Source organism: Sphaeramia orbicularis, chromosome 8 (genome assembly GCF_902148855.1).
Source record: "Sphaeramia orbicularis chromosome 8, fSphaOr1.1, whole genome shotgun sequence".
Classification (NCBI taxonomy): domain Eukaryota; kingdom Metazoa; phylum Chordata; class Actinopteri; order Kurtiformes; family Apogonidae; genus Sphaeramia; species Sphaeramia orbicularis.
In genome coordinates, this window is record NC_043964.1 from 34,720,724 (window position 1) to 34,744,029 (window position 23,306).

Below are 23,306 nucleotides of genomic sequence, written 5' to 3' on the forward strand. Positions count from 1 at the left end.
TATGTGAATGTTTAAAGAAAAGAAAGCAATGATTGTATGAAAGAAACATGTGAAATAAGTGAAATGATCTTGTAGTCATTAATGGTGTGAGGGCTCCTCTTGTGGTGGATTCATGGGTTTCACTCTGAGGGGTTTTTGTTCAGGTCTACACATGGCTTACATTGCTGTGACTCGCTTGCACAGTAAAACAACATCAACACTTGGGATTAATTTGTTTCACATAAAACTTGGCCATTCCTGTAACAATTAATTCATCCATACATATTGTAACATTTAATTTGAATATTATTTTATTTCCAAATCATTAATTTTGTTTATTATTTTGACATTTGTTTATGTTGTAATTTACATATTATTTCATTAATTATTTAGTCAGTTTATATTATATATTCCTTTATTATGTTTCTTTTTGCCTTTTCTTAATATTTTGGTTCCTCCCTATTGGTTGTAGTACGACCTGTTTTGGCGTGACACGAGAGTGAAGTCCGTGATGGAGCGCGAGCAGAGTATGTTGTGCTGAGCTGCTGATAATAAAGCTGGCTGAAACTGTCCTGCTGTTTGGTGATTATTAGCATGGAAGACAACAAAACATATCAACACCAAGAATACCATTGTAACCCGCATTACCCACAGCCCTGGTGAGACAAGCAATATTTCAGGGTTACAATATTTATATAACATGCTGTAGAAAATCAGTGAAAGAAACATTATTTATTAACAGTTACAGCTGAAGATAAATGTTTCTTGTCATCTAACGGACAAGAAATCATAAATTGCAACTTTTTTTATATGACATTCGTGAAATTTTTTGAACTGGAGTTACTTAAAAGATATGTTTTTTTTTTTAATATGGCAGATTTTTATGCAACTTGAAAGAAAATTTTCAAGAAAAACACAACTGTTTTGTCTAAAACTTTAAATATTCAGTTATTATCTAGAATAGATTCACTGACAACAGTAACCAATGATCATTATGATCAGTATTGTAAATGAAAGTTCCAGAGCTGTTCTGGAATAAGGAATTAGTTTTTGTATGACTTCCCTATTATTGTCTGTCATTGTGTCTGTTCGAGCACAGTAATACACTGCTGTGTCCTCTGGCTTCAGACTGTTCATCTGCAGATAAAGTTTACTGCTGGAGTCGTCTCTGGAGACGGTGAATCTACCCTGGACTGACGAGGAGTAATAGATCGGAGTACTGGCTGTGCTTATGTATGCGATCCACTCCAGTCCTTTTCCAGAAGCCTGTCTGATCCAGCTCATGCGATAGCTGCTGAATGTGAATCCAGATGTTGTACAGGTCAGTCTGTGGGATTGTCCAGGTCTTTTTACTGCAGGTTCAGATTCAGTCAGAGTCTGACCATCAACACCTGTCAAGATAAAAAATAAACTCATGAGACTTTCTGTGCATTTATAACTAAATAAACTGATCTGAGAAAAGGTGAAGCACTTCACCTGCCCAGCAGATAGTTAACAGCAGCAGTCCTGTCCTATAGTCCATCATGTTAAACTGTGTGTCTCTGTCTTGGCCTCTGCAGTCACATTTTAAAAGAGAGGATATCTGCATTTGCATTGACTCCTCCTCAAAGAGTGGATAAAACCTGGATTAATGTTGTCATCATGGTCATCAGAAATATTTTTGCTGTATAATTAGCAGTTTAATAATCACTTGTTTGTTTTATGAAGTAAGATTTTATTAAACTCATGCTTGATGTCAGTTATTTTGATCCTGAAGTTCCATGTTTTTATACAAGACCGTTAATTCTGTAATACACTGTTATGCATTAAGGTATTTTTTATTATATTTTTCTTTAATCTCTGGAAATGATTGTGACAATGTGATTTATTCTTGATAGATAAAGTGGAACCAGGACTCAGTATGTAATTATTGTAGCTGGTCAGAGGTGATTACTGGAGTGTATAAGTGAAAATAAAAGGAGGAATGTGTCTGAAAATTAAATGATTCCAACTTTATGAGTAATGATTTACTTTGCATCAAGTTTCACAATATTACGCTAAAAGCAAAGAATTAACAACACATATTATTTTAAGTAAATTTCAGGATGTCAGAGAATTATAAACAAAACTTTTCAAAGGTTTTATTTGTATTTATCATTATTTACAAGTCCCTTCTTACACTGACCAGTAAACACCAAAGTATGAAGAATTTGGGTAAATTTTTACTCTCTAAACAGTGAATGGTGAATATTTTAATTGGTAAGAACACATGAAATGTAAATAATGAAGTAGCAGATATATAAAAGGTTAGATGATCATCTGCAAACTGTAGGTATTTATTTATTCTGAATAATCAGCTATGAAACATGTGAAGTGTGTAATGATCTTGTATTCATTAATGGTGTGAGGGCTCCTCTTGTGGTGGATTCATGGTTTTCACTCTGAGGGGTTTTTGTTCAGGTCTACAGATGGTTTGTGTTGCTGTGTCTCACTTGCACAGTAATACACAGCAGTGTCTTCAGGCTGCATATTCTGTCCATTTAGAGTCACTGTTTGGTGTGAAGAATCTGCAACTATATTGAACTTGTGTTTTAAAGACTCCTTATATACTATGGCGTGTCCAGTATGCATGCTCACGATGTATTCCAGTCCCTTGTTTGCAGGTTGTCGGATCCAACCTGTACGACGGCTGCTGAGAGAATAAGAGACCTGACAGCTGATGGTCAAAGTGTGTCCAGGCTGCAGGACCACTGAGTCTGGCTGGATCAGGTCTATACTGTACACACCTGTGGAAACACAAACCAACATTATCTCCATCATTCATCTGACTGATACATGTTTACCATGTGTTTAGTAAAATTAATCCACAGAAAGTTTCTCACAGGATCCAGATGCCAACAGCAGTATCAGAGCTACAGAGAACATGACTGATGATGAAGATGAACTGAAGGATCTCCTCTGACTGACACAAACACACTTCACTTCACTATAAGTCAACGCATAATGAACTTCATTTACATATGAATGAAAACACTTTCAATAAATTATCTTTCATTTAAATTTGACACAAAGTAGCAACTCAAAAAGCCTTAAAAGCAGAAGCAAACTGAAAAAATAGTCATTTTCACAATATATTGATTTTTTAAATGTATTTTTTATAATAGAAAACCCAAATGTATTTGTATATGTTGTTGTGTTTGTTGATTTGTTATAAATTATTAATTGTCTCAGGGTCCTCCTCTAATGGATTCATGTTATAGCTTTCCACTCAAAAGAAAACTTTTCTTTAGGTCTACTGAGAATTTATATCACTATGTCTCTTTGAGCCCAATAACACAGCATTGTCTCCAGACATATTCTGCCCATTTAGAGTTGCTTTTCCTTTAAGTGTCTAAATTGACATTGAATTCATTTTTCATTGGGTCTTTATGACAGGAGATATATCCAAAACAGTTTATTCCAATTCATTGCGGCCCTTTTCCTACAGGTTATCTGATCCAAGATGTGTCATATTAGGTCTCATGTTATGTCTCAAGTGATGTGGAATTGTGTCATCAACATTTGAACACATGAAGTACGCGTGTTTACATTGTCCCCCAACATTTGTAATAGAAACCATGGGGTGGGTCTCAGGTTATGTCTAATGTGGAATTGTGTGATCAACATTTATTTGAACACTTGAGGCACAAGTGTTTACATTATCCCCAAACATTTCTAATAGAAACCAGAAAGTGATAAATGTCAAATGTCACATAATTTCGATGATTTGTTTTTTCATGGTAGGTTTTTGTACAGTGTTTCTCCCTCTTGTGTCACTGTGGCTCTAGTGCACAATAACAACTAGAAGCACTCGGAGAGCGCAGACCTCCGCCAAGGCTGATCAGTGGCCCCCCCCGTGGGCCCCCCAACCCCCAATCACCACCAAAATTTAATCATTTCTTCCTTATCCCATTTCCAACAAACCCTGAAAATTTCATCCAAATCTGTCCATAACTTTTTGAGTTATGTTGCACACTAACGGACAGACAAACAAACAAACAAACAAACAAACAAACAAACAAACCCTGGCAAAAACATAACCTCCTTGGCGGAGGTAAAAAGCAGAGTCTTCAGTCTTCAGGCTGTTCATCTGCAGATACACCTGTTTTCTGCTGTTGTCTCTGGAGATGGTGAAACGGCCTTGAAATGACTGAGAGTAGTAAGTGCTGCCACCATCATTAGTGATATAAGCGACCCACTCCAGTCCTTTTCCAGGTGCCTGTTTGATCCAAGCGACATAAGGAGTGCTACTGAACCCTGAATATGTGCATGTCAGTCTGTGTGATTGTCCAGGTCTTTTCACCATTGATTCAGACTCAGTCAGTGTTTGACCATCAGCACCTACACATATTTAACAGGTCTTTAGTTACAGGAAAACTCATCACATAATCATGTCATTTTACAGTCAATATTTTACCATCCTTACCAGCCAGGAAAAGAGTTAAGATCAAAAAAGCGGACAAATATTTAGTTTGGGTCATTGTAAAAGCCAGTTGTCTCAGTCCAGTCAGTGTGTTTATCAGTCATTTAGTCTCTGTGACTCATTTTTAAAATAAAGAGGAGGAGAAACAGAAGATCAGAGTTTTACATTAACTCCTCCTCTTCAGAAACACTCCATGAATCCGACCATGAGAAAAGTCTGTTTTTAATCTTTATTTTCTTTTTTATTTTCAGTGACATAGTTTATGAATCCCACTATGTCATTCTATTTCCTTGACTTTAATTATATTGAACATCAGTTTCTTTTTCTATTCAGTATATGTAACATGTCAAATTTGAACAAGTATGAAAATCAACTAACATTTACTGTTGAAAATTTTAAAAAAGAAAGCAAAATATGTAATAGTTCATGTAAACTGTTTATTGTTAAACATATGCTGTTTTTGACACCCTGATGAACAAAATTGTCAACCCACATCACTGTGATAACACAATGAAAATGGAATAATAGTAATAATAAACAAACCAAAAGGAATGTTTACGACATAAAAGAAGATACACTTTTTACAATGTTGTAGTTACCATGAGTTTTCACTGTCAGGGGTTATTACTTTATTAATAAATACATGATTTTAAAACATTATCATACTTGTCCGAACTATTATCAAACTATTATGTATTTGTTACACTCTTTATTTATCATTGAACTATTGTGTAAAGTGTTACTAGCTGTTTATTTGACAGTGTGTCTGCATGTGTTTATTTATTTGTTTATTTTTATTTTAAAAAAGTAAAACTAAACTTTTTTCTGAGAAGATATGTAACACAAAGACAGATGTGAAAAAAAATAGGCCTATGAACTACATAGAACCCTCCCTTTTCTCTTTAGTTTTATCTCATCTACTGCCTCCTAGAGGTCTTTGTTGAAACACTTTTAGGGGTTTTTGTCAAGCCTCTCTGTTTACTCCAACCACTGTGTGTGTTTTGCACAGTAATACACTGCAGAGTCCTCTGGCTTCAGGTTGGACAGTCTCAGATACACCATGCTGTTGCTATTATCCCTGGTAACTTCTATTAGTCCTCGTACACTGTTGGCATAGTCTGTTCTACTGGCATCGCTATAAACTCGTCCTATCCATTCCAGTCCTTTCCCTTCAGGTTGTCTTATCCAGTGCATACTACAACAGCTAAATGTGAAGCCGGATCCTCTGCAGGACAGACTGAGAGTCTCCCCAGGCCTTTTCACTACTGAACTGGAAGGAATGGACTCCATCCTCTGACCAGTGCAACCTGATGAGAAGAAAGAAGGGAGGAATTGTAAGAAAAAGTATCTGCTCTGACTGACTGAGCAGTGGAAGAGCTAAGAGTCAGTGGAACTCACAGGACAGAGAAAAGGAAACCAGCAGCAGAGTGAGTGTGTTCATCATCCTGAAGCTGAAGATGTGACGTCTGACGCTCCACATGGAGTACAGACCAGTCAGATGGACAGAAGTACACTGTACAGACTGAAGATTTGCATCAGGGTGTCATGATGAGGGAGTGGCTCATGTAATGGTGCTGTGTTATTTAAATAGAATTATATTACTAAATATGTGTTGCTTTTCTATCCACAGTCTGGTGAAATCATTGCATATAAAAGTAAAAATGTTTTGAAATTATTCTTGTTCATAATTAATTATTAAGATAACTAATAACTAATCTGTGTCATTAATGTCACCATAAATGTTGTTAAAAATGACAGAAGTGGATTCAGCTGAATTTGAACTGTAATTCACTTTAAAGGGTTAAAGCTTTTAAGGTCATTAATGGTCTGAGGGCTCCTCCTCTGGTTGATTCATGTCACAGTTTTCACACACTGACGGTTTTTTATTCATGTCTACTCATGATTTGTGTTATTTTGTCTGTTCAGACACAGTAGTACACAGCAGTGTCTTCAGACTGCATGTTCTGTCCTCTTAGATTCACTGTATTGTTAATATTTTTGAGAATCTTTGAGGTATTTCATACATACAACACAGCTTTTTTCCAATCCACTCTGGTCATTTTCCTGCAGGTTTTCTGATCCAAGATGTGTCATACTGGGTCTCAGATTATGTCTCATGTGGAATTGTGTGATCAACATAGTGCTGCCACCATCGCTAGAGATAGTAGCGACCCACTCCAGTCCTTTTCCAGGTGCCTGTTTGATCCAAGTATTCCAGTAATCGCTACTGAACCCTGAATATCTGCAGGTCAGTCTGTGTGATTGTCCAGGCCTTTTCACCACTGATTCGGACTCAGTTTGATCATCAGCACCTGCAGATGTTTAAACAGGTCTTTAGATAAAAGAAAAATGACATTTCTGTGACTGGAATTTTTTCCAATGAAGCTTTCATGGTCCTTATAAGCAAGGAAGATAGTTAGGATGATGTTATTCATGTTATTTCACCATATAATTATTTAAAAAAACCTCTTTGGATTCATTTGTTTCTCATAGAACTTGGTCATTCCTGTAATAAATAAATTATTCGTACATATTTTTATACACATGCTTTCGAAAATCAGTGACAGAAACATTTTTTATAATCTCTTACAGAAGAAAGTAAATTTTGCTTGTAGTTCAAAGGACAAGAAATCAAAAATTACAACTTTTTTCTAATGTAATATTTGTGAAACTATCTGAACTGCAGTTACTTGAAGGATTTTTTTTACATATTTGGCAGGTTTTTGCAACTTGAAACACAAAAATTTCAAGAAAAATACAAAACTGTTCTTTTTCAAACTTTAAATATTCTGTAAATTTTCTAGAGTAGATTCACTGACAACAATAACCGATAATCATTATGATCAGTATTGTAAATGAAAGTTCCAGAGCTGGTTTGGAATAAGGAAGTAGTTTTTGTATGACTTCCCCTGTTATTGTCTGTCATTGTGTGTTCTCGAGCACAGTAATACACTGCTGTGTCCTCTGACTTCAGACTGTTCATCTGCAGATAAAGTTTACTGCTGGAGTCGTCTCTGGAGATGGTGAATCTACCCTGGACTGATGAGGAGTAATAGATATGAGAGCTGCCCGTGTGTATAAAAGCGATCCACTCCAGTCCTTTTCCAGGAGCCTGTCTGATCCAGCTCATGGGGTAGCTGCTGAATGTGAATCCAGATGTTGTACAGGTCAGTCTGTGGGATTGTCCAGGTCTTTTTACTGCAGGTTCAGATTCAGTCAGAGTCTGACCATCAACACCTGTAAATAAAACCAAGAAAATACAATAAGCTGCCAGTATTTGGAGGACACCCTTTAGTTTATTATAAGCAGATATGTTCACCTGTCCAGCAGATAGTTAACAGCAGCAGTCCTGTCCTATAGTCCATCATGTTAAACTATGTGTCCTCTGCTGTCTGTCCTCTCTGCACTCAGATATTTAGAGGAGGAGGATATCTGAGTTTTGCATTGACTCCTCCTCACAGATATGAGAGACCCTAAACTGGACTCAAGGACCAAAACACAGATCTAATAAGTCAAACCAAAGACAAAGATACAGTATAGATACAGGAGGGACCAACTATGTGTTCAATGTTAAAATGAAATACTTTTGCGGTGATATGACTAGACAGAATGAAACAATTTTGTATTCAAGATGAAATACATGACCATATAGTAAAATAAACAAAATTAAAAAAAAAAAAATTATTTATTTAAACCATCAGCAATAACACTGAGGGAACCATCATATTCAAACATCTTGGCGGGGAAAAATAAAATCAAATAAAGGAGCAAACACATGAAAAATGGTGTAGTGATAACAACTTCAAAGGTACCACAGCTGTAAAGTTAAAAAAAAAAAACATTAGAAGACAACATTGTAAAAGCAAACTTTTTGTTTTAGTTAAATACGATTTTAAAAAAAGGTGGAGAACTTGACGTGATCAAGATGTGATGTGAAATATTAACTTTCAACTTTAATGCAAGGGGTTAAACAAAAATATAACATTAATGGTTTCGAAAGTACAACCATTTTAAATACAGTCCATCAAACTTTCAGAAGCTCAGAAGTAGTTGGACAACTGACTGAACAGCAGCTTCATGTCCAGATTTGTCCTGTTCCCTGGTTATTATATGACAAAATGAAACAGATAAAAGCTCTGGAGTTGATTCCACATGTTGAATTTACATTTAGTCAGTGGAATTCTCCATATGGGCTCCAAAAAGCTGTCAGTGCAAGTGAAGGATGACATCACAACTAAATCTATTAGATAGTGAAAGCATTCAGAGTGGGAAAAATCAACAGTTTGGTACATTGTTAAAAGGAAAGAATCCACGGGTGAGCTCAGTAACACCAAAAGGCCTGGGAGACCATGGAAGAAAACTAAAGTGAATGATCACAGAATTCCTCTGATGGTTGTTGGTCCTTTGTTTCCACATCCAGCCAAGTCAAGGACAGACCTGAGGAGGTAGGTGTGTTATTATGCAGTCTGCTAAACCCTTGGAGTAATACACATGGAAAAGCTCAGATTAAAAATGTAAATAATGTGTTCAGAGATGCAAAGGTTTACAATTTGTCATCACCAGTGGATTTTCTGGGTCATTATTGCATAGGCTTCAGTTACTGTTTGAGTAGAAATGGGATAAACTAAAAGACTGATTTCATTTCAGTCATTAGTGGTGTGAGGGCTCCTCCTCTGGTGGATTCACGTTATATTTTTTCACATGCTGGGGTTTTTGTTCAGGTCTACTGATGCTTTGTGTTACTGTGTCTCTGCGGGCACAGTAATACACAGCGGTGTCTTCAGGCTGCATATTCTGTCCATTCAGAGTCACTATTTTATTTGAAGTGTCCAGGTCAATGCTGAATTTGTTCTTCAGTGAATCTTTATAATATGAAGCTACAGTGTTTTTCATCCCAATCCACTCCAGTCCTTGTCCTGCAGGCTGTCTGATCCAAGCTGTGTAGTAGCCTAGGGAGTAAGAGACCTGACAGGTGATGGTCAGACGTTGACCTGGCTGCACAGTCACAGAGGCTGGTTGTGTCAGCGTTTCACACTTCACACCTGTGGATGAAAACATGTTGAACATGGAGTGGGTGTAATAGCAGTGAACAGTGAGCTGTGATCATAGTGTCAGTGTCTGTGCCTCAGTGAGACTCACAGCATCCAGCAGCCAACAGCAGCAGAGCTACACAGATCATGGTTGAGATTAAAGCTGATCTGATGGGAGCTTCTCTTCTTCTGCTGCAGCCGACAGCATCATATCACCTTTTTATAGTGGACTGTGAGGAAATTCAATTTGCATGAAGACAGACAGAGGGAATAAAAGAAAGACACACTTGACATCAAGCTGAAAACTCTGATCTGTGCAGTAATTACCACTAACCTCCTTATCTGCACTCACTGTTCACCATTCAAAACCCCACATTTACTCTTCGTTCCAACAGTTTCATTAACCTCCTCATATTATTCCCAAAGCCCGTACCAATCTCGGTCAACCATTCACAGGAAATTTACCTGAGTAAAATTTACTCAAACTCAAGGAAATATTACTCTACTCAGATAACAGGTGGTCCCTCTCTAAAAAGAATAAAAGTTACTCTTTGGTTAGAGCTCTCCAAACTACATATAGAGCCAGATTTACTCAGTATAGAGCTAAATTTATTCTTTTGAGGAAAATACTTCTGACTCTGGAAAAAATGCTCAGTAATTTTTCCTGTGTTCCATTTTTCTGCCGCTTATGACTGGAATTCTTTGCAACTTTGCCTAAAACTTACCTCCTTCATACCGCTCTCATCATTTAAAAAGATCAGTGAGAGATACACTTTTGGACCACTGCACCTGTTTTTAGCTTTTCTATTTGTTATATGTCATTGTGATTGGTTCTGCTGTCCATCCTGTTTGTTTGGTTGTTGTATATTTAATCTGTTCTGTCGTTTGTACATGCAACCTGTGCTGCTACTCATTCTGTTTGTGTGCTGCCTCTTGGCCAGGTTGTTATTGTGAGAATCAGTTCTTAACTAACTTACCTGGTTAAATAAAGGTTAAAAAAATAATAATAATGAAAGAAATGATACATAATTTGTTAATTTATGTTTTTATTTTCTATACTGTACATAATATAAACCATACAGATGTGATTCATATTAGGAGATGTGACTGTTTCAATCAATCACCAGTAGTTCATTCACCTGATGTAAATAGTTTATATTGCACTTATATTACATCTCAAATGCATGGTGTGATTGCACTGTGTCATTTATGTGCAGCTGAAAGCATCAAATTGTGACCTGTCAAATAACATAGATTTTGTACAGCTGCTCCACCAACATCAGTCACCGTGGCTCTCGTGCACAATAATAAACAGCAGAATCTTCAGTTTTCAGACTGTTCATCTGCAGATACAGCTGGTTTCTGCCGTTGTCTCTGGAGATGGTGAAACGGCCTTGGACTGACTGGGAATAGTAAGTGCTGCCACCACCACTATTGATATAAGCGATCCACTCCAGTCCTTTTCCAGGAGCCTGTCTGATCCAGTTCATTTCGTAGCTGCTGAATGTGAATCCAGATGTTGTACAGGTCAGTCTGTGGGATTCTCCAGGTATTTTTACCGCAGGTTCAGATTCAATCAGAGTCTGACCATCAACACCTGTCAAAATAAAAGTAAACTCATGAGACTTTCTGTGTATTTATAACTAAAATAAACTGATCTGAGAAAAGGTGAAACACTTCACCTGCCCAGCAGATAGTTAACAGCAGCAGTCCTGTCCTATAGTCCATCATGTTAAACTGTGTGTCTCTGTCTTGGTCTCTGCAGTCACATTTTAAAAGAGAGGATATCTGCATTTGCATTGACTCCTCCTCAAAGAGTGGATAAAACATGGATTAATGTTGTCATCATGGTCACCGGAAATAATTTTGTTATATAATTAGCAGTTTAATAATCACTTGAATTTTTTATGAAGAAAGATTTTATTAAATTCATGCTTGATGTCAATTATTTTGACCCTGAAATTCCATGTTTTTATACTAGACCTTTAATTTTGTAATACACTGTTATGCATTAAGTTATTTTTATGATATGTTTATTTCTTCTCAAGAAATGATTATGACAATGTGATTCATTCTTGATAGATAAAGTGGAACTGTGACTAAGTATGTGATTATTGTACCTGGTCAGAGGTGATTACTGGGTGTATGAATGAGAATAAAAGGAGAAATGTGTCTGAAAATTAAATTATTCCAACTTTATGAGTAATGATGTATTTTGCATCAACTTTCACAATATTAAACAAAAAGCAAATAATTAACAGCACATATTATGTTAAGTGAATTGCAGGATGTCAGGGAAGAATTATAAACAGAACTTTTAAAAGGTTTAATTTGTATTTATCATTAATTAACAAGTCACTTCTTAAGATGAAAGGCAAGCACCAAAGTATCAAGAATTTGGGTACATTTTTACTCTCTAAACAATGAATGGTGAATATTTTAATTGGTAAGAACACATGAAATGTAAATAATGAAGTAGCAGATATATAAAAGGTTAGATGATCAGCTGAAAACTGTAGGTATTTATTTATTCTGAATAATCAGCTATGAAACATGTGAAGTGTGTAATGATCCTGTATTCATTAATGGTGTGAGGGCTCCTCTTGTGGTGGATTCATGGTTTTCACTCTGAGGGGTTTTTGTTCAGGTCTACAGATGGTTTGTGTTGCTGTGTCTCACTTGCACAGTAATACACAGCAGTGTCTTCAGGCTGCATATTCTGTCCATTTAGAGTCACTGTTTGGTGTGAAGAATCTGCAACTATATTGAACTTGTGTTTTAAAGACTCCTTATAGACTGTGGGGTATCCAGTATGCATGCTCACGATGTATTCCAGTCCCTTGTTTGCAGGTTGTCGGATCCAACCTGTACGACGGCTGCTGAGAGAATAAGAGACCTGACAGCTGATGGTCAAAGTGTGTCCAGGCTGCAGGACCACTGAGTCTGGCTGGATCAGGTCTATACTGTACACACCTGTGGAAACACAAACCAACATTATCTCCATCATTCATCTGACTGATACATGTTTACCATGTGTTTAGTAAAGTCACAGTTTCTCACAGGATCCAGATGCCAACAGCAGTATCAGAGCTACAGAGAACATGACTGATGATGAAGATGAACTGAAGGGATCTCCTCTGACTGACACAAACATACTTCACTTCATTATAAGTCAACGCATAATGAACTTCATTTACATATCAATGAAAACACTTTCAATAAATCATGTTTCATTTAAATCTGACACAGCAACTAAAAAAGCCTTAAAAGCAGAAGCAAACTGAAAAAATAGTCATTTTCACAATATACTGATTTTTTTTTTTTTTTTTTTTTAATAGAAAACTGAAATGTATTTGGGGATGTTGTTCTGTTTGTTGATTTGTTATGAATTATTAGTTGTCTCAGGGTCCTCCTCTAATGGATTCATGTTATAGTTTTTCCACTCGAAAGAAAACTTTCTTCAGGTCTACTGATGATTTGTATCACTATGTCTCTCTGAGCACAGTAACACAGCATTGTCTGCAGACATATAATTCTGCCCATTTAGAGTTGTGTGTTCCTTTAAGTGTCTAAATTGACACTGAATTTATTTTTCATTGGGTGTTTATAATAGGAGAAATATCCAACACAGTTTATTCCAATTCATTTCTGTCCTTTTCCTGCAGGTAATCAGATCCAAGATGTGTCATAATAGGTTTCATGTTGTGTCTCATGTGATGTGGAATTGTGTGATCAACATGTATTTGAACACATGAGAAACACATGTTAACATTATCCCCATTTTTTATTTTTTTAAAGAAACTATAGGGTGGTAAAGGTTATGGAAATTCTATGATTCCTCTTTTTTTTTTTTTTTTGACTGTAGGTTTTTGTACAGTGTTTCTCCCTCCTGTGTCACTGTGTCTCTCGTGCACAATAATAAACAGCAGAGTCTTCAGTCTTCAGGCTGTTCATCTGCAGATACACCTGCTTTCTGCTGTTGTCTCTGGAGATGGTGAAACGGCCTTGAAATGACTGAGAGTAGTAAGTGCTGCCACCATCACCACTGATAGTAGCGATCCACTCCAGTCCTTTTCCAGGTGCCTGTTTGATCCAAGCGTTCCAGTAATTGATATCGAAACCTGAATATGTGCAGGTCAGTCTGTGTGATTGTCCAAGTCTTTTCACCACTGATTCAGACTCAGTCAGTGTTTGACCATCAGCACCTGCAGATATTTGAACAGGTCTTTAGATAAAAGAAAAATGACATTTCTGTGATTGGAATTTTTTCCAATGAAGCTTTCATGGTCCTTACCTGCCAGGAAGATAGTTAGGATGATGTTATTCATGTTATTTCACCATATAATTATTTTAAAAAACTCTTTGGATTCATTTGTTTCTCATAGAACTTGGTCATTCCTGTAATAAATCAATCATTTGTACACATTTTTATACACATGCTGTTGAAAATCAGTGACAGAAACATTTTTTATAATCTCTTACAGAAGAAAGTAAATTTTGCTTGTTGTTCAAAGGACAAGAAATCAAAAATTACAACTTTTTTTGAATGTAATATTTGTGAAATTATCTAAACTGCAGTTACTTGAAGGATTTTTTTTACATATTTGGCAGGTTTTTGCAACTTGAAACACAAAAATTTCAAGAAAAATACTAAACTGTTCTTTTTCAAACTTTAAATATTCAGTTAATTTTCTAGAGTAGATTCACTGACAACAATAACCGATGATCATTATGATCAGTATTGTAAATGAAAGTTCCAGAGCTGGTTTGGAATAAGGAAGTAGTTTCTGTATGACTTCCCTGTTATTGTCTGTCATTGTGTCTCTTCGAGCACAGTAATACACTGCTGTGTCCTCTGGCTTCAGACTGTTCATCTGCAGATAAAGTTTACTGCTGGAGTCGTCTCTGGAGATGGTGAATCTACCCTGGACTGATGAGGAGTAATAGATATGAGAGCTGCCCGTGTGTATAAAAGTGATCCACTCCAGTCCTTTTCCAGGAGCCTGTCTGATCCAGTTCATGGGGTAGCTGCTGAATGTGAATCCAGATGTTGTACAGGTCAGTCTGTGGGATTGTCCAGGTCTTTTTACTGCAGGTTCAGATTCAGTCAGAGTCTGACCATCAACACCTGTCAAAATAAAAGTAAACTCATGAGACTGTTTGTGCATTTATCACTAAAATAAACTGATCTGAGAAAAGGTGAAGCACTTCACCTGCCCAGCAGATAGTTAACAGTACCAGTCCTGTCCTATAGTCCATCATGTTAAACTATGTGTCCTCTGCTGTCTGTCCTCTCTGCACTCAGATATTTAGAGGAGGAGGATATCTGAGTTTTGCCTTGACTCCTCCTCACAGATATGAGAGACCCTAAACTGGACTCAAGGACCAAAACACAGATCTAATAAGTCAAACCAAAGACAAAGATACAGTATAGATACAGGAGGGACCAACTAATAAGATAAGATAAGATAAGATAAGATAAGATAAGATAAGATAAGATAAGATAAGATAACATAACATAACATAACATAACATAACATAACATAACATAACATAACATAACATAACATAACATAACATAACATAGAAAATTAGGCATAAAGGAAATAAAACCCAACACAAGATGTAGTGATGTCCTATAGTCAGTCATGTTGAACTGTTTGTTTTCTCTGCAGTTACACATTTAAAGGGTGACACTGAATATTTTGCACTGACTTCTCCTCATGTAAATGAAAGAAAATGATCTGCATCACTGTTATAACTTGGACCAAACATGTTCATCAGGAAATGCAGTTTATAATTTTATTCTTCATTTATTCTTCATTTATTTATATTGAATTTTAGAGGTCTAAAATTACATCCTGTGTTTTATTTATATCATAGTCCCCAAAACCCACAATGAACAGCACGGAATTGAAGAACCACCAACACATGTTTTGAACCATACATTCCAGGATGTCAGAGAGTCTCAAAAACAAAACAAAAAGAGTGAAAATGTTTCTTTTAGTTTTAATCTTTATCTTCATGTAATGACATACTGACAGGTGGTCACTGGAGTAAAGTGAATTTGTTTAGTTGCTTTTTCTTAAATGTTTTGGTAGTTTTGCATCCAAGACCAAGTAAAACCAATATAAAAAGTATATATACATAAGTAGGACAGAGCTGAACACAGTGACAATCTTCAGAAATAACAGACAAAACCTGATATGACTGGGATTTAACTTGAAGAAAAAGTGTTTTAGACCAATCTTTAAACTATATGATTTTATCAATCCATGAATGATGAAAGAAATAACTGTATGAAAGCAATGTGTGAAATAAGTGAAATGATCTTGTAGTCATTAATGGTGTGAGGGCTCCTCTTGTGGTGGATTCATGGTTTTCAACCTGAAGGGTTTTTGTTCAGGTCTACAGATGGTTTGTGTTTGTGACTCACTCATTCAGGTCTATACTGTACACACCTGAGGAAACACAAACCAACATTATCTCCATCATTCATCTGACTGACACATGTTTACCATGTGTTTATCAAAGTCAATCCACTGAAAGTTTCTCACAGGATCCAGATGCCAACAGCAGTATCAGAGCTACAGAGAACATGACTGATGATGAAGATGAACTGAAGGGATCTCCTCTGACTGACACAAACACACTTCACTTCATTATAAGTCAACGCATAATGAACTCAATTTACATATCAATAAAAATAACTCCAATTATAACTTTTATTTAAATAGTGGCAGTTGAATATTAACTAATGCAGGATGAAAAGAAAAAGCACTGACATGTAAGTGACATGTGGTTATAGAAAAACACATGACTTTAACAAACTGGTTCAGATTCAGTCAGTGTTTGTCCATCTGCACCTACACACATTTGAACAGGTTAGGGTTAGGGTTAGGGTTAGGGTTAGTTACTGGAAAACTGACAAATCATCATATGATTATGTTTTTACAGTAAATATTTCACAGATATTACCAGCCAAGAACATAGTCAGGATGAGAAAACCAACCACTGGTTTTGTTCGGACCATTGTAAAAGCCAGTTGTCTCTGTCCAGTCAGTGTGTATGTCAGTTATTTAGTTTCTGTCCTTCACTCTTCATGTATGTATATAAGAAAACATGGTGGAGATCACAGTTTAATATTAAGTCCATCACAAACACAAACATACCATGAATCACACTACTGTGAAAGACAGATATAAGACTTACTCCAGATTCAATATGCGTCATTTATGATGAAAATGGTTTGAATTTTCATATTATTTCACTTTATGTTTATTAAAAACACTTTGGATTCATTTGTTTCCCATAGAACATTCATGCATATTTTAATACACATGCTGTAGAAAATCAGTGACAGAAACATGACTTATAATCACTTACAATAGCAAGTAAGTGCTGCTTGTAGTCCAAGGGACAAGAAATCATGAATTGCAATTTTTGTATATGACAAACGTAATAAAAAAAAATTACATTTTCTTAAAGATTTTTTTTCTACAGATTTAGCTGATTTTTTGCAACTTGAAACACAAAAATTTCAAGAAAAATACAAAGCCGCTTTGTTTAAAACCTTAAATATGCAGTTAATTCTCTAGAGTAAATTCACTGACAACAATAGCCAGTGATCATTATGATCAGTATTGTAAATGAAAGTTCCAGAGCTGGATTGGAATAAGGAAGTAGTTTCTGTATGACTTCCCTGTTATCGTCTGTCATTGTGTGGTGTCAAGCGCAGTTATACACTGCTGTGTCCTCTGGCTTCAGACTGTTCATCTGCAGATAAAGTTTACTGCTGGAGTCGTCTCTGGAGATGGTGAATCTACCCTGGACTGATGAGGAGTAATAGATCGGAGAACTGGCTGTGCTTATGAATGCGATCCACTCCAGTCCTTTCCCAGGAGCCTGTCTGACCCAGCTCATTTCATAGCTGCTGAATGTGAATCCAGATGTTGTACAGGTCAGTCTGTGGGATTGTCCAGGTCTTTTTACCGCAGGTTCAGATTCAGTCAGAGTCTGACCATCAACACCTGTCAAGATAAAAGTAAACTCATGAGACTTTCTGTGCATTCTGAACTAAAATAAACTGATCTGACAAAAGGTGAAGCACTTCACCTGCCCAGCAGATAGTTAACAGCAGCAGTCCTGTCCTATAGTCCATCATGTTAAACTATGTGTCCTCTGCTGTCTGTCCTCTCTGCACTCAGATATTTAGAGGAGGAGGATATCTGAGTTTTGCATTGACTCCTCCTCACAGATATGAGAGACCCTAAACTGGACTCAAGGACCAAAACACAGATCTAATAAGTCAAACCAAAGACAAAGATACAGTATAGATTGTTAAGGCTTAGTATTTTTTTTTTTATTTTGTAATGGGCTGTGCCATTTGTGATTGTTGTATTTTTGTAGTTTTTTCTGTTCTATTCCTTGTGTGTGGGTGTGTTCTGTTTTTTTTTCCTCCAGTAGATAGCAGTTGATTAAGGATGAGCTGCAGGTGTGCTGTTGCTCTGCTGGCTGCAGCTGATTGGTGCTTCAGGAGATGAGCCGGGAAATTTAAAGGCCAGATCGTCATTCCTCCAGAGACTCCTCTCATTCCATCCTCCCCTGTGTGCAGACCAGCCTTTTGTAATTTTTTTGTTAGAACTTTGTAAACCTAGTGATACAAGGAGGGAATCCTTTTCTTTAAGTTTTGTTTGGTAAGATTGATGTGTTTTGGTTTCCTTCGTTTGTTTTTGTAGAACATTTTGATTCCCTTACCTGATTTAATTTTTCTTTTTTTTTGTAAATAAATATCTCATCCTGCAGTGCTGTGGTTGCTGGTCATTTTTGATAATTTGCCCTGTTTGTTAAGGGACATGGAGGGAGGGGAGTCTCATATCATGTTGCGTCTCGGCAACCCCTACACCGAGCATAACAAGATACAGGAGAGACCAACTATGTGTTCAATGTTAAAAAGAAATTATTTTGCGGCGATATGACTCAATTGAATGAAACAATTTTGTATTCAAGATGAGGTACATGATCGTACAGTTAAATAAAAAAAATAAAAGTAATTTTATTAATTAATTTATTTTACTTAGCAATCCCATTGAGGGAAACATCATTTTTGAACCTCATGCCAGATTAAAATAAAATAAAATAAAGGAGCAAGTACATGAAAAACAACGTAACGACAATAACTTTAGAAGTTACCACAATTGCACAGTGTTTGAAATAATATTAGAAGAAAAAGATATAAAGTAAACATTAAAAAAAAAAAAAAATTGAAGAAAAAAAGCAGAGAACTTGACATGATCAAGAGGTGACTGAAATATTAACTTTCAGCTTTAACTCAAGGGGTTGAACAAAAATATGGCAATAACGGTTTTGAAATTACAACCATTTTAAACACAGTCCTTCAGTTTTCATTGGCTCAAAAGTAGTTGGACAACTGACTGAACAGCAGCTTCTTTAGGTGAAAATATGCTCGAAGAGATGAAGCTCACTCCAGGTCTGGTCATGATGAAGCTCCTCAGTGGCTCTGAACAGATTGTGGATTTAGGTGTTTCACAGTTTGATACATCAGCATTTTTACCACAAACTGACACTTTGTGGATTTGAAAAATTATCCTTTAAATTGACAAATGAAAACCAAAAAATAACTTTTCTCTTTTCTATCTTTCCCTTCTCTCTACAATTTTATTCTTTCGACAATGTCCACATAACATCATCAAATCAGCTCTCAAATAAGAACCAGTGGACCACTGGCTATCAGGTTCATCTATTTCCCAGATTACCACAATGTACTGGACATGTATAACATACCTAAAGCACAAAATACCCACTTTAATTTAATACATAATAATACTTGTGATATGTTTATATCAATTCTTAAAGACCAGTATAGTAATACAATATGATCCTCATAGGATCCAGCTGTTTCTGATACTATTCTTTACTCTGATAAACACTTCTTTTACTTCACATCTTACAAACATTTAAATTCACTCAAAATAAAGAGACACACAAGAGCATTTATTTAGTGAAACTGTTTCAGTATCAGGAAAATGCACCTGGATGAAAAATGCTGTGAGAGGAAGAAGTAATGCTTCTGAAAAAAAAAACCTCTTCTTTGTAAATTTATTTTGGATTTATTAATGATCTGAGGGCTCCTCGTCTGGTGGATTCATGTTATTATTTTCTTTTTTTTCTTCTCATACTGAAGGGTTTTTGTTCAGGGTGTCTACTGATATGTGTTATTGTGGATATCTTGCACAGTAACACACAGCGGTGTCTTCAGGCTGCATATTCTGTCCATTCAGAGTCACTATGTTATTTGAAGTGTCCAGGTCAATGCTGAATTTGTTCTTCAGTGAATCTTTATAATATGAACCTCCAGTGGCTTTCATTCCAATCCACTCCAGTCCTTGTCCTGCAGGCTGTCTGATCCAAGCTGTGTAGTAGCTGCTGAGGGAATAAGAGACCTGACAGGTGATGGTCAGACGTTGACCTGGCTGCACAGTCACAGAGGCTGGTTGTGTCAGCGTTTCACACTTCACACCTGTGGATGAAAACATGTTGAACATTGAGTGGGTGTAATAGCAGTGAACAGTGAGCTGTGATCATAGTGTCAGTGTCTGTGCCTCAGTGAGACTCACAGCATCCAGCAGCCAACAGCAGCAGAGCTACACAGATCATGGTTGAGATTAAAGCTGATCTGATGGGAGCTTCTCTTCTTCTGCTGCAGCCGACAGCATCATATCAGTGTTATAGAGAGCTGAAGTCCTGCCCCTTCCGCTGTGAACTATGGGACCTAATTTTGTGAAATGGAAAGAAACTATTTGGATTAGTGCTGCCATTCACACATATGATGTTTGTCAGTTTAAAAGATGATTTCATGAGTTAGGAAAGTCATGGTTTGTGGCAAAGATCATCTAGTTTTGTGTTAAATAGTCAATGGATGGCATTTCTGATGCATGTGTCCAACACGACCACTGCCTTGTCACATTTTTTTAGGTGAAAATGTACTGGAAGAGATGAAACTCACTCCAGGTCTGGTCATGATGAAGCTCCTCAGTGGCTCTGAACAGATTGTGGATTTAAGTATTTCACAGTTTGATACGTCAACAGTTTTACCTCTAACTGCAACTTTCTGGACTTGAAAAATGATCTTCTAAACCAAAAAATAACTTTACTCCTTGCATTGACTGTAATACAAAGTTGTTTTTTTTCCTAAATAAAGTCCATGTGGCACAAGTGCAAGGGGCTGAACTTCATCTGTCCATGGATGACTGTAAAGAAGCTCAAGGTCAAGGATCCTGTCACATAGTCAGACCTTTGGATAAACACACTGTGTATTTTATTACTAATGAAAAATGTGCAATTACATGTTATTAAACTTCACCATCAGCCTGAGATGAATATTGATAGAAAAAGTACATCATAAAGAACAGTCAGATTAGTTAAAAAGTAAAATAATTGTTCTGTTCTGACTGTTCTGTGAGTGTTTTGACAAGACTCACTGTGAAATTTTACTTTTTATTTCAAACTTCATAGAACTATGAGATGAAGATTTATTCATCCATCATTTTTAACAAAATGTGAGGTTGTTCACTAGTGGTTTTGCTAAATGGGATTTTTCTTTTTTTTGTATGACTCTCCTGATACCGTGTCTTCCTGTGTCTGTCTGTCACAGTAATATACTGCTGTGTCCTCAGTTTTCAGACTGTTCATCTGCAGATACACCTGCTTCCTGCTGTTGTCTCTGGAGACGATGAAATGGCCTTGAAATGACTCAGTTTGCATTGACTCCTCCCACTTTAACAGAGACCTCAATTCAACAGACAAATTATCTTTATATTGTTTTTTTAGCTTTATTTATTGGCTTATCAGATAAAAATCAATATTAGTCTATCTATCTATCTATCTATCTATCTATCTATCTATCTATCTATCTATCTATCTATCTATCTATCTAATCACTCTGTTTTTTTTTTACAAATATGTGTGTTGTGGATGACTAATGTGTATTTGTACAGGTCTGTTGGTGCTTTGATTCACTGTGCGAGCACGAACACAGTAATAAACAGCTGTGTCCTCTGGCTGCATATTCAGGCCTGTTAATCTCACTGTTTGAGTTGAAGTGTAAGTGTTGTAACCGAATTTGTTCTTCAGAGCAGCATTTTGATAGAAATCCCCTCCTCCCAACCGATACAAAATCCAGTCCATTGGTTTTCCTTCACACTGTCTGATCCAACCTGTTGCATAGCTGTTGTCAGTCAGAGAATAACCAGAGACCTGACAGCTGATGGTCAAAGTGTGTCCAGGCTGCAGGACCACTGAGTCGGGCTGGATCAGGTCTATACTGTACACACCTGTGGAAACACAAACCAACATTATCTCCATCATTCATCTGACTCATACATGTTTACCATGTGTTTAGTAAAGTCAATCCACTGAAAGTTTCTCACAGGATCCAGATGCCAACAGCAGTATCAGAGCTACAGAGAACATGACTGATGATGAAGATGAACTGAAGGGATCTCCTCTGACTGACACAAACACACGTCACTTCATTATAAGTTATGATGAGGATGATTTGCATATTTATGCTGAGACTTGACTTAAATGAGTCAAACATACTGTGACACTTATTTTCTTAAGATAAGAATCACAAATGTACAAAATGCACAACGTGCCGCTGTAGGATAAAAAAAAAAATGTATATAACAAGATAAAATAATAACACGTAATAAGGTTGTACCAAGATCAGAAAGTGTCCAAAAAAAAAAAGATTATCCTGTGAGTTAAAAATGCAGTCATCATTAGGAAGCATGTAGGATTTAGCAAGAATTTAGTTCAAAGAAGGAGGTGATGTCCATGTTGAGGTTATTTAAACACACTGAAGTCCTTCTTTATAGCCTTCGATAGAAGATCTATTGGTTGGCACTGAAAATCTGAAAACCAAATGGCAGATGGTGAAAACATTCTGATACTAAATTACTGGTTTTAGGTGACAGGAGTCAATCAAAAATATATTCATGCAGATTAAAAATGAAATTAAATCCTTTTGAGCTGATCTGAATCACTGAACACTGTTGATGTTACATGGCAAAAAATATGAAAGATTTTGATACTTTTTTTTTCTTAAATCCATGTTGTCTTTATACCTTTTCAAACTCTTCAAAAGAAAATCATGACTCTTCCATCCACTGAAAGTCATGTATTATCATTTCAGTCACTTTAACATTATTTACTTTTATAACTGATATAAGTTTTTATATATATGTGCTGATAGTGCTTTCATTTGAATCTTCTCTGGAGATCATTAGTGGTCTGAGGGCTCCTCCTCTGGTGGATTCATGTTATAGTCTCATCCAACAGATCATGGTTGAGCTCAGAGTTAATCCAATGGGAGATTCTCTTGTTTTGCTGCAGCTGAAGGCATCATGTCAGCTGTTTATATCAGACTATGAGGAAGTTTAATATGCATGAGGGAAAATGACAACATATAGAAGAAGGTTGGACTGCTGGGTCTCTTGATATGTCTCATCTGATGTAGAATTGAGTCATGAGCATTTACTTGAACATGTGATAGTGTTACTTTACATGACATTTTCCTTTAACTCTAAACTTCTAACATGAATTACTTCATAATTTGAATGTCAAGAAGACAGGAACGGGGATGATTTTACATGGTGAGTTTCTGTGCGGTGTTTTGTTCCCATGTGTCACAATAATAAACAGCAGAGTCTTCAGTCTTCAGACTGTTCATCTGCAGATACACCTTTGGTTTAATTTATTTTACTCTTACATATTTTTAAATTAATTTTTATATTTTCTTGATGAAACTTGAAGACTCAAGAAACAGTTTTCTA

General features: G+C 36.3%; 1 protein-coding gene and 5 gene segments (V, D, J or C); all 6 read right to left on the minus strand.

The window, feature by feature from the left end:
• The window catches only part of LOC115424836 (uncharacterized), a 353,136-nt gene that overhangs the window by 281,513 nt on the left and 48,317 nt on the right, over positions 1-23,306 (minus strand). The gene's annotated exons all lie outside the window — the stretch shown is intronic.
• LOC115423863 (Ig heavy chain V region 5A-like) lies at positions 2,378-2,903 on the minus strand. The segment is given in 2 exon segments: positions 2,378-2,744; positions 2,841-2,903. Coding segments are annotated over 2 exon segments (393 nt in total).
• Positions 9,056-9,651, minus strand: LOC115423852 (Ig heavy chain V region-like). The segment is given in 2 exon segments: positions 9,056-9,462; positions 9,560-9,651. Coding segments are annotated over 2 exon segments (432 nt in total).
• LOC115423862 (Ig heavy chain V region 5A-like) lies at positions 12,066-12,591 on the minus strand. The segment is given in 2 exon segments: positions 12,066-12,423; positions 12,511-12,591. Coding segments are annotated over 2 exon segments (393 nt in total).
• Positions 17,179-17,627, minus strand: LOC115423877 (immunoglobulin heavy variable 3-48-like). The segment is given in 2 exon segments: positions 17,179-17,480; positions 17,566-17,627. Coding segments are annotated over 2 exon segments (351 nt in total).
• Positions 19,686-20,197, minus strand: LOC115423884 (Ig heavy chain V region XIG14-like). The segment is given in 2 exon segments: positions 19,686-19,990; positions 20,088-20,197. Coding segments are annotated over 2 exon segments (345 nt in total).